Raw genomic sequence first — 16956 nt, 5'->3', positions numbered from 1 at the left:
GTTTAGATGATCTTTCTTTCTTTTTCTGGATGTCTTTTAGTGAGACAAAGCCCGGAAGTCTGTCCTGCCTGCTTCTGTAATCTGGCGCTATGCATCCAGCTCCTTGGCCCTTACAGACACTGCTGTATATTGTTGCTCTTACGATTCTGTGTCCTTCTGTGAATTCAGGTAAGAGCTGAAGAATGGTTGTGGTTTTTGCTTTTTTTTAAGTTTAAAATTTTAATTCCAGTAACATAGAGTGCTATATTAATTTCAGGAGTATAATACAGCAAGTCAGCCATTCTATACATGACTCAGTGCTCAGCACCATAAGTGTGTTCTTTAATCCTCAAAAATGGTCATGTCTACACTCAAGCTTTTCCTCTTCTTAATCCTATAAAAAAACAAATTTCAGCTTTAAATCCTCACTGATAATCATGGTTTCCAAAGACATTTCTAAGATTTGTTTGACCCAGCCGAATGATTTAAAAACTGATTCATTCAGCAATTTCAGGATCTCTTGATAGTGCTTTTGGGCATTGGCAGGCCTTCCTAACATTGTCCTTATAATTTATTCCTCTTGTTGCCTTAAAAACAAGTATCGTCCTATCATGTTCTTTTCAGTAAGAGGATATGTTAACAAAAGTCTGAATTTGGAAATTATAACAGGAATAAAATGCTGACTCCATACCACTGAAGAAATTTTAGAATCAGCATGTATTAGTACTCAGCTTGGAGAGAACTTGGTTCAAATCCCAAATCTGCCACTTTCTCACATGACCTTGTCTGAGTTTTTCTCTACCTCTGTTACTGACAAGCTTAAAAGCATTGATTGTTAGATGTGTATATAAGCCCGCACCCAGTGCACGGCCCACGTGTGTTTCTTTTAATTTTAGATTCGTGTACAGATTCCTATAGAAGTAATATAGAAATACAAGTGATGTTTATTCATTAAGTAATATTTATTATTTCTGTTAAGAATACTGTATAACTTTTTGTAAGCCAAAAAGCTGATCGGCTGGTTTTATTTCTGTTTTTGTTTTGCTGAACAACTACCTCAGGTTTTAGTCAAGAGAGGCACGTCCCTCATATTTCTGACGAAATACCCTGTAAAAGTAGGGTTAGCAATCTATTGAATTTTTTTTTCTTTGAAGTAGTTTATTCCCTCAGATTAACAGTATTCTTGTCCCCCCCCACCCACCCTTTTGGGTGGAGGAGGGCGATCTGTTTTGATCCGTCAGTGCGAGAACCCACCCTGCCCCCCAAGTTGCTGAGGAAATGATGTCACAAATGAAACCACTCTAAACACCAAATAAAATTTAAAATTGACACTCTACATTCAAAAAAGGATAGACTTTGTATTTCAGCATGACTGAACATTGTTTTATATTTAAGGGAAGTAGTAAGACTGTAGCCATTATTTATAGAATAACTTAGTCTTAAATCCTTGGTGATTTAGGAGAGAATTCTTTTTGTTTTGCAAGTTATTTTCACTTTTCCAGATTCTTAACTTGCATTTCTTAGGCGATACTTCATGAAAAGAGCCACTTGCCATTTCTCACTTACAGAATTGGTATGTTGTCTGATTTGTATCAGAAGGTTTCTCATCTCTTCTACCCTAATCATTAAGTCCTAGGTTAACGCATTGCCCTTTTTTCCTTCCAAAAACGGGCGTATAAAAATGTTCCTAGAACTTTTACAAGCATTGAGGACGGTAACTGCTATGATGAAATAAGGGCTTGCCTGTAGTTATATAGATTTCAGATGAAATGTATTCAATATACTCTCCTTTCTCCCCCCCCTCCCCTCGCCCGTTGGCACGTGGGGAATGTTTCCTTGTAGACTTGGCACCTTATTTTGTTTCTGAGCCACTGTCTGCCGTCCAGAAACTTGGTGGACCCATAGTCCTACGTTGTTCTGCTAAACCTGTGACCGCTCATATCTCGTGGTTGCACAATGGAAAACGATTGGATAGAAACATGGAACAGATCGAGATTCATCAGGGGACTTTGACTATCCTGTCTCTTAACCCCTCCCTTTCGGGTTCCTACCAGTGCATCGCCAACAACAGCATCGGCGCCATTGTCAGCAGCCCTGCGACAGTTGCCATTGCTGGTGAGTTGAACTTGGTCTCTGGTGTCTGTGCTTTTTGCCAGGGTTACTGCTAGTGCTTGCGCTGTCAGCCGAGGGAAACGCGTGGGCTCTGGAGTAAACACATAGGCGTTCTCAGCCCAGCCTTGACTCTTGCTGTGTGTTTAACTTGGGGAAGATGTACTTGAACCTCTGTGAGCCTAGCCTCGTGTCTTCATCTATAACGGGGGCACAGAAGCAACTTTTCCATGGTTAGGAACGTTTTCTAGTGCGAATTCTGAATTCCTTTGGGAATATTTAAAAGTCCTTAATTTCGGGGCACCTGGGTGGCTCAGTCGTTAAGCGTCTGCCTTCGGCCCAGGTCATGATCCCGGGGTCCTGGGATCGAACCCCGCATCGGGCTCCCTGCTCCGCGGGAAGCCTGCTTCTCCCTCTCCCGCTCCCCCTGCTTGTGTTCCCTCTCTCGCTGTGTCTCTCTGTCAAATAAATAAATAAAATCTTAAAAAAATAAAAGTCCTTAACATCAACAGCAACAAAAAAGCTGTTGTCTCCTTTGACACTCAGTTGTTTCATGCCGTCCTTTATCTTTCATATCTTTTTTTTAAATTTTTTTTTAAAGATTTTTATTTATTTATTAGAGAGGGAGAGTACAAGTAGGCAGAGAGGCAGGCAGAGGGAGAGGGAGAAGCAGGCTCCCTACTGAGCAGGGAGCCCGATGGGGGACTCGATCCCAGGACCCTGGGATCATGACCTGAGCCGAAGGCAGCCGCTTAACCGACTGAGCCACCCAGGCGCCCCTATCTTTCATATCTAATTGTCTTATTTGTTTTGATTACTGAGTGATTTTAATTTATGTGATTGAAACCAGGCTAACGAAGCAGGAAAAAAAATAATTGACCGTAGAGAAAGGAATGTTGAGTATTGAACTTATGGAAAATCTGGAATGTGGTGGTTTTCTTAGTAGGTTTGAGCCATCTGCCTTTCAAATGGTGATGGTTTCCAGTAATGGAAAATGTCTTTGTTAGGGCACCCCTATTTACAGAACAAATCTGGATTCCCCAGGAGTCGTGAGTTTGTCATAACTGAGAAGAGTAAATGTTTTTGTAAAGCTATGACCCATGGACAGCTCCAGGACACACACTGGAAGGCTGAATTCCTAGTGGCAGGCGGCCGAATGCTTTCAGCCTTGGAGATAATAAAGCGGCTCCATCTGTAGTGAACTGGAAGTAGTGAGAGGAACTGAGAGAGAAACAACGCACTGCTTGGTTTTTCGATGTCCTAGGTTCGTTCCCATGAACCATTTTATTGCAATGTGAGTAGCTACCCACAGAATGAAGATGCATAAGGAAAGTGAGTTTTGATGAGGGACTGGATTTGAAAAGGGTTTATCCCGACAGAATGGGAAGGACTATATTTTTATAGTTTTTAAGGTGTTTTTAAGATGCTGATGTTTTTAAGAGCTGCTTGCTTTTCTTGTAGTCTCCTGGAAGCATTGACCTCTGGAAAAGGGTGCCATGACTTAGCTCTAGCCCTCAACCATGCACCTCTACCCCAGCTACTTTCTGAGATAGAAAAAAAAATCACGCCACTCTGTGAACTGGGATCAGCTGTTACCAATGGCCACGTTGCCCATGTGGCTTCTGGTTTTAAATTTCCTTTGGGAAAGAGAATTCAAGTTTGCATTTATTTATTTATTTATTTACTTATTTTACTTATTTCTTTTAGTTCTCGGTGATTTTGGTTCAGCAACAAAGCATGTTATTACAGCAGAAGAAAAAAGTACTGGTTTCATTGGCTGCAAGGTACCAGATAGTAACCCCAAGGCTGAGGTGCGCTATAAAATCCGGGGAAAGTGGCTGAAACATTCCACAGGTGAGACTTTCTACAAAAAAAAAAAAAAAACCAGTGACACCCACGGAACAAATGTCCTTCACCTACTTTTGAGCTCTGTATGCTAGTGACTGTGGATACCAAAAAAATGTGTAAGTCTCGGAAGTCAAGTGGAGACAAGCATAAACAGCTACATTGTAGCTGTGATTACAACCCCACATTCCCTCCTTCATTCCGGTCTCCACTCCGATGTTTTTTCTTCTGAGAAGACCTCCCTCACAGCCCCATCTAAAATAATACGTCCTGTTGCTCTCTGTCCCCTTTACTTGGCCTTTTTTTTTTTTTTTTTAATTTTCATAGCATGGTGTTATACATGTTTTTGTTTGCTTGTATCTTATTTACCCCTTCCTCTGCCACCCCCATTTCTCACGCTGGAATGCTGGCTGCATGAGTGCGGGGCTTTTGTCTGCTTTCTTGATCAGTGTAGCCCCTGTGGCCGGGCCCTCACAGGCAGGATTTGTTGAGAAAAAAAATGAATAGATAGACATAAATGGACACTGGGAGGTCAGTGCTGTAGGTGGAAGTTTGCTCAAGATGGTAGCTACGGTCATTGTATCTTTTTTTAATATGCTTGTGCTTTCAGCCTTCTCAACAAATGATCTGTTGTCAGATGTTTCTGCTGGGTTTGATTTTTGTTCCTCTAGTATTGTTGACTTTTTTTTTCCCCCTGCCTCAGCTTTCCCTTTCTTTCATTTAATACATTTTCCTTGATTGCTTCTTTGCGGCTATTCTTACATCTAAATTTAAAGCACAGCTATCAACCTTCATTTGTTTTACTTGGCGTCCTTCTTATGGAGGCCTAACTGCATTCTCTTCTTTCCTCAGAGAATTACTTAATCCTTCCATCAGGGAATCTTCAGATTTTGAATGTATCTTTAGAGGACAAGGGATCATATAAATGTGCAGCTTTTAATCCTGTCACACATGAATTAAAAGTTGAACCCATTGGCCGAAAGCTTCTTGTGAGTCGTAAGTATTTGGGAGAATAATGGTAACTAGGAAGAGTCCTCAGAAGCATTCCTTATAAAACATTGGGAAAGCAAAGTTCATTTTTCTTTCAGATCCTGTTTGCTTACCCTAAGAGAGTCTTATGAAAAATTAAATACATAAATGCGTTATAGAATGGTATTGTATGTGTTTTTAAAAGATAATGAATTTTTAGAAGAGAATTTTGGTCAAGATTGACAGAGTGGAAAGCATATGGAGAACTTGACCCATTGCTCAAATAAGAAGAAATTATAGAGAAAATATAACTTTATATCCCTGGTAATCAAATTGGTGGCTAACTGTAAATTATGAAAAAATATATGTCTTTTCTCTTGCAGATTATGGTAGCTGAACTGAGATAGAACCAATAGTCAAAGCACAACAAAATAGTGGTTTCTGGACTTGTCAAAAATTCAACATTTCTCAACTGCTAATTCAGAAATAGCTCTCAAGGGTCACAAAGTGTTTTAATTTTAATTCTCAACTAAAAAATTATTTAGCTAACGAGTAGGGCCGTGTAGTGTAAAGAAGAATAAATGGGAAGATGGGAAGACTCACAGGTTTGCTAAGGAAGAGACTGGAAGTGAATATTTAATAAAAATTTTTTGTTTTCTTTCCCCAGGCCCTTCTTCAGAGGATTTTCGTATTCTTCACCCCACCCTGTCACAGGCATTAGCTGTCCTTTCTCATAGCCCTGTCACCCTGGAGTGTGTGGTGAGTGGGGTCCCAGCTTCTCAAGTGCACTGGCTGAAGGATGGTCAGGATGCTCTGCAGGGAAGCAACTGGAGAAGGTTGTATTCTCATCTTGCCACAGATAGCATTGACCCAACGGACTCGGGAAACTATTCTTGTATAGTGGGAAACAAGTCTGGAGACATACAACGTGTGACTTACATGGTTAATGTACTTGGTAAGATGTTACTTATTAAATTGTTTTTCAAGTCAGGCTAATTTTCTGGTCTAACTGATGCTGGAATAGAAGATCTATTTGGGAACTACAAATGAAACAGGGACTGGCTAGAAACACCTGTACCAGCAGTCAGAACAAGCTTCATTCTTTTTAAAGGCCGCTGAATTTGGCAGTATTTCTTGGTGGCATACAACATTTCACCTGGGATGCTCGTGAGAACCTCACTCCCAACCTGGTTATGTCGTGCAGAGCTTGTTCTTCCTTCCTAATGACTTGGAGGAAAGAGACGGGAATTCAGTAGGATGGGAAGATTCTGGGCTGTATCAGTGTGTAGAACCCAGTAGTAATAACTAAGAGTACTGACTAAAAAATGTCATCTCAAAAAGATACCTGTTTCGGGGCACCTGGGTGGCTCAGTTGGTTAAGCGTCTGCCTTCAGCTCAGTTCATGACCCCAGGGTCCCAGGATCGAGCCCCGCATTAGGCTCCTTGCTCAGCAGAGAGCCTGCTTCTCCCTCTCCCTTGCCCCTCCCCCTGCTTGTGCTTTCTCTCTCTCTGTCAAGTGGATAAATAAAATTAAAAAAAAAAAATCTATCATTTTATTTTCCCTTTTGGAATGCTTTCACTGTATCTGGCTCATAAAATTTGCATTATTTCTACCCACATTCTAAATATACAGTCTTGGGGCGCCTGGGTGGCTCAGTCGTTAAGCGTCTGCCTTCGGCTCAGGTTATGATCCCAGAGCCCTGGGATCGAGCCCCACATCGGGCTCCCTGCTCCGCGGGAAGCCTGCTTCTCCCTCTCCCGCTCCCCTGCTTGTGTTCCCTCTCTGGCTGTCTTTCTCTCTGTCAAATAAATAAAACCTTAAATAAATAAATAAATAAATAGTCTTTATCTCAAAGCTTCTCCGTTCTTCCTTCTAGCTACCTACATCACTGTCATGTCTAGCAGCAGAAAATGTTTTCCTTTATCAAAACAGATTTTCATGAAAGCCAGAAAAAGTAGGTAGTAAGTGGTTGCATAGTAAAGATAGTTTTCGTAAACTTCTGTGTGTGTTTATTTGCAACAATGGCCTGACACAGGTAACATGGAAAGGAAGGAAGGGTATGGCAGGTGAGCTTTAAAGTGCAGTGATAATCAGGCCTAGAGTAATATGCATAGTCAAATAATTTGGGCATGTGTTACAAATGTTGGTAAATGATTTACTTTGTCTAGGTGTAAGTGACTTGATGGATAGTAAAGTATCCATCTAACCTTAAGGCAGAACAGACCATGGAAAGCATTTAACTTGCAAATAAGCATTCTTCTGTTTTGGCTCTTGTTTAGTGTGAAATCCAGGGAAACTATTTATTTTAACCATCCGAGCCACCCAGGCGCCCCCCCCCTTTTTTTTTTTTTAAAGATTTTACTTATTTATTCATAAGAGACAGAGAGAGAGAGAGAGGCAGAGGGAGAAGCGGGCTCCCTGATGTGGAACTCGATCCCAGGACCCTGGGATCATGACCCGAGCCGAAGGCAGACGCTGGGAAACTATTTATTTTAAAGAAATTACCTGAGTCAAATGCTCAGAAAAGCCCAAGGGTGTGTGTGTATGTATGTGTGTGTGTATGTGTGTGTGTGTGTTGGCGGGAATTAAGTGGGTGGAGAGATCTAGAAAAAGAGACAATGACATATTAGTAACATATGGTTTATCCAATTAGAAGGAAGTTCAAATACATTTCTAATTTTGTCTCGATGACCACAGCAGATGGGAGAATGTGAGTGAACAATGCAATTTGGTTTCAACTAGTTACTAGTAGAGGGAGGATTTTCTGTGTCTTGTGTGATAATTTAAAAAGGTACCTCTTAGGGGTTCGAGTTTCATTTATATGTTTTATTTTCAGAAAATGCTTCAATTTCTAAAGGACTGCAGGATCAGACCGTCTCTCTGGGCACCACAGTGCAATTCACTTGTGAGGTGCACGGGAACCCAACTCCAAACCGTACCTGGTTCCATAATGCGCAGCCTGTTCATCCTTCCCCACGACATCTCACTGCAGGAAACGGACTGAAAATCAGTGGTGTGACCATGGAAGATTCGGGACTGTATCAGTGTGTAGCAGATAATGGGATTGGATTCATACAGTCTACTGGGAGACTTGAAATTGAAAAAGGTAGGCTTTTGGGTCCTGCAATCATAGGAAGTTTCACTTTACAGATAGGCTTTTGTTTCGTTTAAAAATTAAATCATTTTCACTAAAAGGGCGTAATCCTATTACCATAACAGAACTAATGCCAATTTCCCACGTTCCTTTCTAGTTGCAGGTCAGTATTTCCATGATGAAGCAATATTACTTGATCAAGCTCATTAAAAAAAATTTTTAATTATTTTTTTTAACAGTTACTTACTATGTAGTTTAAAAGGCATGTGGTAAAAGTCTCTCATTCCTATTCCCCAGCCAACCATATTGCTTTTAGAACTAATTAGTTTTATCAGTTTCTTGAATATCCTTGTATGTACATTTACGATCACTTACACATAACATGTCTGTGTGCGTTTAATAACATCTGTTTGTTTTTCCCCCTAAATGGTGGTGTATTCTTTATCTTGAATTTTTCACTTAACATATCTTAGATATCTTCCTGTATTAAAGAGTGTTTCATTCCTTTTTCAAATTGCTGCTTATTAGTATTCCATGATATGGTTGTAATGATTTGGCTAGTACCTTCCTGATGGCTATTGCTAATCTTTTGCCATTTTAAGGAGTTCTATAATGAATGTCCCTCTGCATAGATTATTTTGCTCAGGTGTTTATATCTGTAAAATAAATTCCTAGAACTAAACTTGCTGAATAAAAGCAGGTATGCATTGGTAATTTGGGTAGATACCACCGAGTTGCTCTGCAAAATTGTTACTTGTCTTTATATTCTTACTGATCAGCAGTGTGTAACTGCCTATCTCCTCCTGTCCTCACCAAGGCAGGGCATTGTCAGTTGTTTTTTAAATCTTTGCCAGTCTGGTAGGTTAAAAAAAAGTACCTTTGGATCTATGTTTCTTCTATTATGAGTGAATTAGGCTTCTTTTCATGTGTATGAGTCATTTGAATTTGCTTTCCCATGTATTGACTGTTCATTTTCTTTTGTCCATTTTAAAAATTAGATTGTTGGTCTTCTTTCTTGTGGATTGGTAGTTCTTTATATATTAGGAAATCAATCTTTTGTCTATGAGTTATAACTATTTCAAATGTCAAAGAATCATTGTCATGCAGACCAATTCTCTGACCTTCATGCAATTATTTTAGAAGTTAATAATAAAAAACAATTTTTAATTGGCCTGTATTTAGAAATGTAAAATTATACTTCTCAATAGTGGAGTTTAAAAAAAAAACTATAATGGAAATTTAAAATACTTTGGTGGGGCACCTGAGTGGCTCAGTTGGTTAAGTGTCTGCCTTCGGCTCAGGTCATGATCCCGGGGTCCTGAGACTGAGCCCTGCATCGGGCTCCTTGCTCAGCGAGAAGCCTGCTTCTCCTTCTCCCACTCCCCCTGCTTGTTCCCTCTCTTGCTGTGTCTCTCTCTGTCAAATAAATAGATAAAATCTTTAAAAAAATAAAATAAAATAAAATACTTTGGTAATGAAAATGTCACAGATCGAATCGTGTAGGATATAGCAAAAATGGAACTTAGAAGGAAATGTATAGCTTTAAATGCTTATAAAAGAAAACTGGTAAGACTAAAAATCAGTGAGCTAAATGAAAAAACAGAAGAGATTTAAAGAAAGTAGAGGAAAAGAGATAATAAAGATAGCAGAAATCAATTGAATAGAAAATTAAGATGAAGGAGAGGATCAATAAAGGAAAAAGTTGGTTCTTTGTAAAATCTAATAAAATGGACAAATCTTTGGCAAAATACTAATAAACAATAATAGGAATAAAAAGTAAAAGTCTTGTAGAGATTGAAAGTAATAAGACTGTGAGAAACTTTATGCCAGCAATTTACAAAGATAGACAGAAACGGACAAATTCTTAGGAAAAATACAACTTAGTAAAGCTGTGACTTAAAAGAAATGAAAAAGCCTGAATAGTCCTATACTATCAGAAAGACACTGATTAGGGGTTTAAAATCTTCCCACAGAGAAAACACCAGGCCAGCTGGTTCTATGGAGAGTTCTACTAAACTTTCAAGTAACAGACTGTTCCAAATATTACATAAACTCTTCCAGGGAAAAGTAAAAAATGGGAACTCTCCAGGCAGTATGATTTTGATGCTAAAAATCACAAAGGAATGGCACAAGAAAGGAAAATCAAAGGCCAATCTCATTTATGAACATAGATGCAAAAATCCTATATAAAATATTAGCAAGTCATCAACATATAAGAAAAGGAAGTATCTCTTGACTAAGGAGTCATCCCAGGAATCTGTCAGAAAATTTAAAGTCATTCATCCTTTTGATTGAATAAAAAAGAAAAATAATATTATTATATCCATAGAGGCAGAAAAATTTGCGTATTTCAGTATCCATGTTAGACACTCTTAGAAAAATAGAAATAGAAGGGAATTTTCTTAATTTGATAAAAAGTATCTAACAAAAACTTACAAGAAACATCACTTTTAGTGGTGAAATATCTTTAAAATCTCTTTTATTTATCATCATACTGGAGATTCTAACCAGCACAGAAGGACAAGAAAAATAAACTAGGTAAGGATAAGAAAGAAAGAAACCAATGGGCGCCTGGGTGGCTCAGTTCGTTAAGCGACTGCCTTTGGCTCAGGTCATGATCCTGGAGTCCCTGGATCGAGTCCCACATCGGGCTCCCTGCTCGGCAGGGAGTCTGCTTCTCCCTCTGACCCTAACCCCTCTCATGTGCTCTCTCTCATTCTCTCTCTCTCTCAAATAAATAAATAAATTCTTTAAAAAAAAAAAAGAAAGAAATCAAACCATTATTAATTTATAACTGCCATGATTGCCAACATAGAGAATTCTCAGTTTGCTGGCAAATTATTAGAAATAACAAAAACATTTAGCAGGGTGGCTGGATGAAGAACAACAAGCAAGAATCAATGTCTTTCTACATAACACTGTATTAGGTTTCTCCAGAGAAACAAAACCAAGAGAATATATAAGATACAAAGAAGAGGTGATTTCTTACAGGAATTGGCTCACATGGTTATGGAACTGGAGAAGGAGGCAAGCCAATAGTATAATTTATTTGTGGGGAGGAGAAAGAGCTGATGGTGTAAGTCTTAACCCAAGTCCAAAGACTGGAGAACCAGAAGTGCTGATGTCCAGTGACCGAGGGCAGGAGAAGATGAATCAGCTTAAGCAGAGAAAATTCACCTCCCTCTGCATTTTCATTCTACGGAGCACTCAGCAGACTGGATGGTGCTCACCGTGTTGGGTGGTGCCATCTGCTCTACTCTGTGTGTTGCAGACACACCCCGTTATCTGGACATCCCTTAGCCCAATCTAGCTGACACATAAAATTAATCATTACAATCAGCAACAAACAGAAAATATAATTTACAAGGCACCTTTCAATATTAGCAGCATGAAAAAGACCTAGGTAACCTAGAAAGGTATACCAGTTGGTAGATACCCAAAGTCAGTATTAGACAGCTGTCAGGTCTTTTCAAAACCTTTTCTGTAGATTCATGCAATTTCTTTTTTTTTTTTTTAAGATTTTATTTATTTATTTGAGACAGAGAGAATGAGAGAGAGAGAGCACATGAGAGGGGGGAGGGTCAGAGGGAGAAGCAGGCTCCCTGCTAAGCAAGGAGCCGGATATGGGACTCGATCCTGGATCATGACCTGAGCCGAAAGCAGTCGCTTAACCAACTGAGCCACCCAGGCGCCCTAGATTCATGCAATTTCAGTTAAAATCCTATCAAAATGGGCAGGGAGTGGGCATAATAACATCTCACCATTGTCCCTCCCTTGCTAGGATAACTCTGGTGTAGGTTCTACATTATCCTCAGCAGTATTGTGCTTCAGGCCCAGTGGTAACCTGATTCTGTATACTCATAGTGAGCATGTTGGGGGGTGTCTGGGGGGCACAGTCAGTTGAGCGCCTACTCTTGGTTTCGGCTCAGTTCATGATCTCAGGGTCACGAGACTGAGCCTCACGTTGGGCTCCCTGCTCAGTGGGGAGTCTGCTTGAGATACTCTCTCCCTCTCCCTCTGTCCACCCCCCTCCACATGTGTGCGCAGGCTGTCTCTCTCTCTCTCTCATTCACTCTCTCTGATAAATAAATAAATCTTTAAACAGAAAAAAAAAAATCCTATCAAAATATTTTGAGGATCGTAACAGACTGATTCTGAAATTTATATGGATGAGCAAAGGCCCAAGAATAGCTAAGACAGGAAAAGAAGAAGAAAAAGAACATGGGGAACTTGTTTTTACAGATATTAGTATACAAAAATCTGTGGTAATTAAAATATAACATATTGGTGCAGGAACAAATAGACTCTTAGAACAAGACAGAGACAGCCAAAGACATTTGCACCTAAGGACTTGACTTAGGTGGCATTGCAGATCACCAAGAGGAGGCTGTCCATTTCAAGTTTTGATGTGGGATAATTAGTTGTCAAAATAGAGAAAAAGAAATTAAATCGCTAACCCATAATGTATACAGACGAATTCCTAGTAGATTAAAGTCCTATCTATGAAGGCAAATGACAAAAAAAAAAAAATTATTTACTTAGAGAGCATGAGTGGGGCTGGGCGGGGGGGGGGGGGGGGGGGTTGGCGGCAGAAGGAGAGTGAGAGAATCCCAAGTGGACTCCTCCCGAGCATGAATCCTGATGTGGGGCTTGATCTCACAACCCTGAGATCATGACCTGAGCTGAAATCAAGAGTTGGATGCTTAACTGACTGAGCCATCCTGGTGCCTCGAGATGGCAGATTTTTGAAAAAAATATAGTTGAGTATCTATCTGATTGGGTTTCAAAACTTAAGACATTTTGAGCTAATTTTTTAAAAAAAGATTGGTATGACCACATTGATATTAGAACATCTTTGTTATTAAAGGATAGCATTAAAAGTGAAAAGAAAAGCAATATACTGTGAGAAGATACTAGTAACATACAGAACTAATAAAAGAACAGTATCTGGAATATGCAAAAACTCTGAATCACTACAAAAAAGATAAATGACCCAATAGAAAAATGTACAAAAGGCAGTTCACAAAGGAGGAAAAATACGTGACACAGATGAAAAGATGTTCAGTCTCATTAATACTCAGGGAGGTACAGCTTATTACCAGTGAGACAAAATCTTAACATTTGCCAGATTGGCAAAAATTCAGAAATCTAATCATGCCAGGTGATGGTTTTGTCAAATGTAGGAGGTAGGACTGGAGGAAGAAAAGGATGTGCTGGAGAAAATACCATTTGTAATTAATATCCCATTGTAGGTGCACTTAAAATTAGCTCCAGGGGAGCCTGGGTGGCACAATCATTTAAACGCCTGACTCTTGGTTTCAGCTCAGGTCATGATCTCATGGGTTGTGAGATCGAGCCCTGTGTCTGGCTCTGTGCTCAGCACGGAGTCTGCTTGAGTTTCTCTCTCCCTTTCCCTCTGCTCCTCCCTCTTGCACTCTCTCTCTCTCTCTCTGGAATAAATAAATAAATCCTAAAAAAAAAAAAAAAAAAAAGAGAAAAGAAAAAGGAAGAAAGTACCTCCAGAGAATGAATACCTAGGACTAAAAGGAAAGAGACTTGGTGTCACTGTAGTTTGGAAAAAAAGTGTTGTTCATGTATATGGTAAGAAACAGGTTCCTCAACTTATACTCAGAACTGGTTTCTCTCCTAGGATTTTTGTGATCAGATGTTTCCCCCAGAATTAACTATTTTTTTGTGAAGGAGGAGTATTTTGTTTTATGCTATTTCATACTGTTTTCATGTTTCAAGTCTGAGGTTTTGGCTTCACATGTTCTGTACTTAACAGTGGTTGGATGTGTAGGGGATACATAGTGGAAAGCTCTCAACAGATTCCTTTATACATTCCGTTTTCCCTAAAGGACAGGAAGTCTAAGTAGGCAATGTCTAGGAGCCTACAATGAAGAATTTTACTTTTTTAAGAAATTTATTTGAGAGAGAGAGAGCACAATCAGGGGGAGCAGCAGAGGGAGAAGCAGGCAACCCACTGAGCAGGGAGCCTGATGCGGGACTTGATCCCAGGACCCTGGGATCATGACCTGAGCTGAAGGCAGATGTTTAACCGACTGAGCCACCCAAGAATTCTACTTTTTATGGACAGTTTTACTTGCTGAAAGTTGAGAAGGGAACTAATAAGTGATATCTTTGTTTTAATTATTACTATCATTACTGTATCACTATTTGCATGTGACTTTGCAAACACTGTTATTTCAGTGAATGAATGTGTTCTCCATACTGTAAATGTAAAACATTGCTTAAGGGATTGTAAGCAGATTTACTGTAGTGATCATTTCACAAAGTGTATATATATGTTGAATCATGATGTTGTGCACCTGCAACTTATGTTATATGTCTGTTATACTTCAATTAAAAAAAAAACACTGTTAAGAAACACATGTATAAAAGATATGTTTAAGACTGCTACTTGGGGCACCTGGGTGGCTCAGTTGGTTAAGCGACTGCCTTCGGCTCAGGTCATGATCCTGGAGTCCCGGGATCGAGTCCCACATCGGGCTCCCTGCTCAGCAGGGAGTCTGCTTCTCCCTCTGACCCTCCCCCTCTCATGCTCTCTCTCTCTCATTCTCTCTCTCAAATAAATAAATAAAATCTTTAAAAAAAAAAAGACTGCTACTTGGGCACAACATTGAGAACATTTATGCAGTAAGATTAATTGATGTAATTTTGCATTGTAGATACAACAGTGTTCTTATTCTTTTTATGTATGAATTACTTTTTTAATAGGCGGTGGACTCAAGCCAGTTATAATTACAGCACCAGCAAGTGCACAGGTGGTAGATGGAGACTTTGTTACTTTGTCCTGCAATGCCACTGGAGTGCCAATCCCTGTCATGCGTTGGTACGACAGGCATGGGTTGATAACCAGCCATCCGTCTCAAGTGCTTAGATCTAAATCCCGGAAATCCCACTTACGACCTGGGGGCTTTGACCTGGAGCCTGTCTACCTCATCATGTCCCGAGCTGGCTCAAGCTCTCTGTACATTCAGGCTGTCACTCAGGAACATGCTGGAAAATACACCTGCAAAGCTACAAATGAACATGGCACCACGCAGTCGGAGGCAATCCTCACAGTGGGTGAGTGGCCATTCGTTCTTTTTCTCGGGTGATTAGCTTCCTCTAATAGTAGGGGATAGAGTGCTTTGAAGTATGTTATTTTCATGAGTCCAGCAATCTCTAAATATAGATATATTTTCCCAGAGACAGTGAAATACAGAACTGTAGTTTTTGGTATTTGGTCTTCACATGAACCGGATGAACATTAATCTCCATTTCTGATCTTTTATTTATTTATTTATTTTTATTCATGAGAGACAGAGCGAGAGAGAAAGGCAGAGGGAGAAGCAGGCTCCCAAGGAGCAGGGAGCCCGATGCGGGACTCGATCCCAGGACCCTGGGATCATGACCTGAGCCGAAGGCAGACGCTTAACCGACTGAGCCACCCAGGCACCCATTTCTGATCTTTTTGTTAGAGTTGTATTTGTCCTGTGGACAGCTCTCATTTGGGAGCAAGCCCAGTTAGGACCTCTTTTCATGATTAATGCTTTTGGTTTTCTAAGCTACTGAATATGGTCATTGCAGACATTTTTCAGGGGAGCCCTTGATAAGTACAGTATCCAAAGTCTCAAGGGTTGGCTTTCATTGAGAAAGTAGAATCATGGTCCTATTAAATAGTACCTCTTATTCAAAGTTGCCTTTCTAATGGAATGCATAACATTCATTCTTGATATTCTACTGATTTTTGGTGAGGATGTCTTAAAAGCTTTGTACGGTTTTTGAAGAACCTAGTATACAGAGTATCAATATTATTAAGATTAATTCAAATTGGACTTAATTCAAATTCAGACCTTCTGTCAGTGAGTATTTAGAACAGCCTTCCCCCGCAGGTGGTCTGTTGAGTGGAGACTGTCACCTTATGTGTCATGCAAGAGGCAGAGTACTGCCCTTGGTTTTGGCAACTGAGGTCCCTGCTTTAGAGAACTTCGTGTGGCCTTCTTCTGCCTGGGGCCTCAGATCCCACAGGTCAGAGAGTCCATGAGGGTAAGGGGTTGTGCTTACCCGGAGCCTGGCGCCCATGTTCCTCCTTCCGTACAGCAGGACAGGGCTCTGGAATTCCTTGCTTTCATTAGTTCAAAGTCTGGTTCCACACAGCTCTTTCTCCCTGGCCCATCTTCCAGAGTGTAGGCCACACCACCAGTGGCCAGTAGCCTTCAGCCTGGAGAGTGGACAAGGGGCGGTCTTTGGCACAGGAGTGAAGGTGAAGTAGACAGAGGTTGGATGGGTACACATGTATTTCCATTCACATGCACACAAGGACCTTCTAGCTCTAGATGAAGCTGGAGGTGGGAGAAGTGGGGAAGGCCAAGGACTTCCATTGATACCCTTGTGCTACTCTGTGAATGGCAGAGGTGGGGATGATGTGGGGGTTAAGCATGTAGGCTGGGTAAGCGTCCTGGCTCTGCCACTTAGGAGCTTTGAGACCTGGGGCGAACTGTCAAACTTGTCCCTGCTTGTTTCCTCATCTGCGTAACAGACATAGTGAAGGTCCTACTCCTCAGGTGGATGTGGGAATTTAAGGAATTCTTTTTTTTTTTTTTAAGATTTTATTTATTTATTTGAGAGAGAGAGAATGAGAGAGAGCAAGCACATGAGAGGGGGGAGGGTCAGAGGGCGAAGCAGAGTCCCTGCTGAGCAGGGAGCCCGATGCAGGACTCGATCCAGGGACTCCAGGATCATGACCTGAGCCGAAGGCAGTCGCTCAACCAACTGAGCCACCCAGGCGCCCCTGGAATTTAAGGAATTCTTACCTCTAGTTCCCAGATGCAGAAACTGGTTCCTGGAGGTTAGGGTCATACAGCTAAGGATACGTGGTGGAACAGAGTTTGCACCTGGGCAGCCTGGTGTAAAGTGTTTATAATGGTGTCTGGCAACAGAAAACCTTCAAATT

At 40.5% G+C, this 16956-nt stretch overlaps 1 protein-coding gene across 8 annotated transcripts in view; it reads left to right on the top strand.

Annotated features, from left to right (window-relative positions):
* The window catches only part of CDON (cell adhesion associated, oncogene regulated), a 116029-nt gene that overhangs the window by 50180 nt on the left and 48893 nt on the right, over window positions 1-16956 (top strand). For all 8 annotated transcript variants that reach the window (XR_004680001.1, XR_004680000.1, XM_035009257.1 and 5 more), the window contains 7 exons: window positions 41-168; window positions 1822-2094; window positions 3796-3942; window positions 4786-4929; window positions 5570-5857; window positions 7740-8009; window positions 14736-15086. Coding sequence is in view for 6 of the 8 variants with exons in the window: in XM_035009257.1 (XP_034865148.1) it covers window positions 90-168; window positions 1822-2094; window positions 3796-3942; window positions 4786-4929; window positions 5570-5857; window positions 7740-8009; window positions 14736-15086 (1552 nt within the window). In the remaining 2 variants the exon portion in view is untranslated. The remainder of the gene's footprint in view (window positions 1-40; window positions 169-1821; window positions 2095-3795; window positions 3943-4785; window positions 4930-5569; window positions 5858-7739; window positions 8010-14735; window positions 15087-16956) is intronic.

Source organism: Mirounga leonina, unplaced genomic scaffold (genome assembly GCF_011800145.1).
Source record: "Mirounga leonina isolate KUSES-001 unplaced genomic scaffold, KU_Mleo_1.0 Mir_153, whole genome shotgun sequence".
Classification (NCBI taxonomy): domain Eukaryota; kingdom Metazoa; phylum Chordata; class Mammalia; order Carnivora; family Phocidae; genus Mirounga; species Mirounga leonina.
Note: the sequence above shows the minus strand (reverse complement) of the source record. Positions and strands in the feature narration are given on the sequence as shown.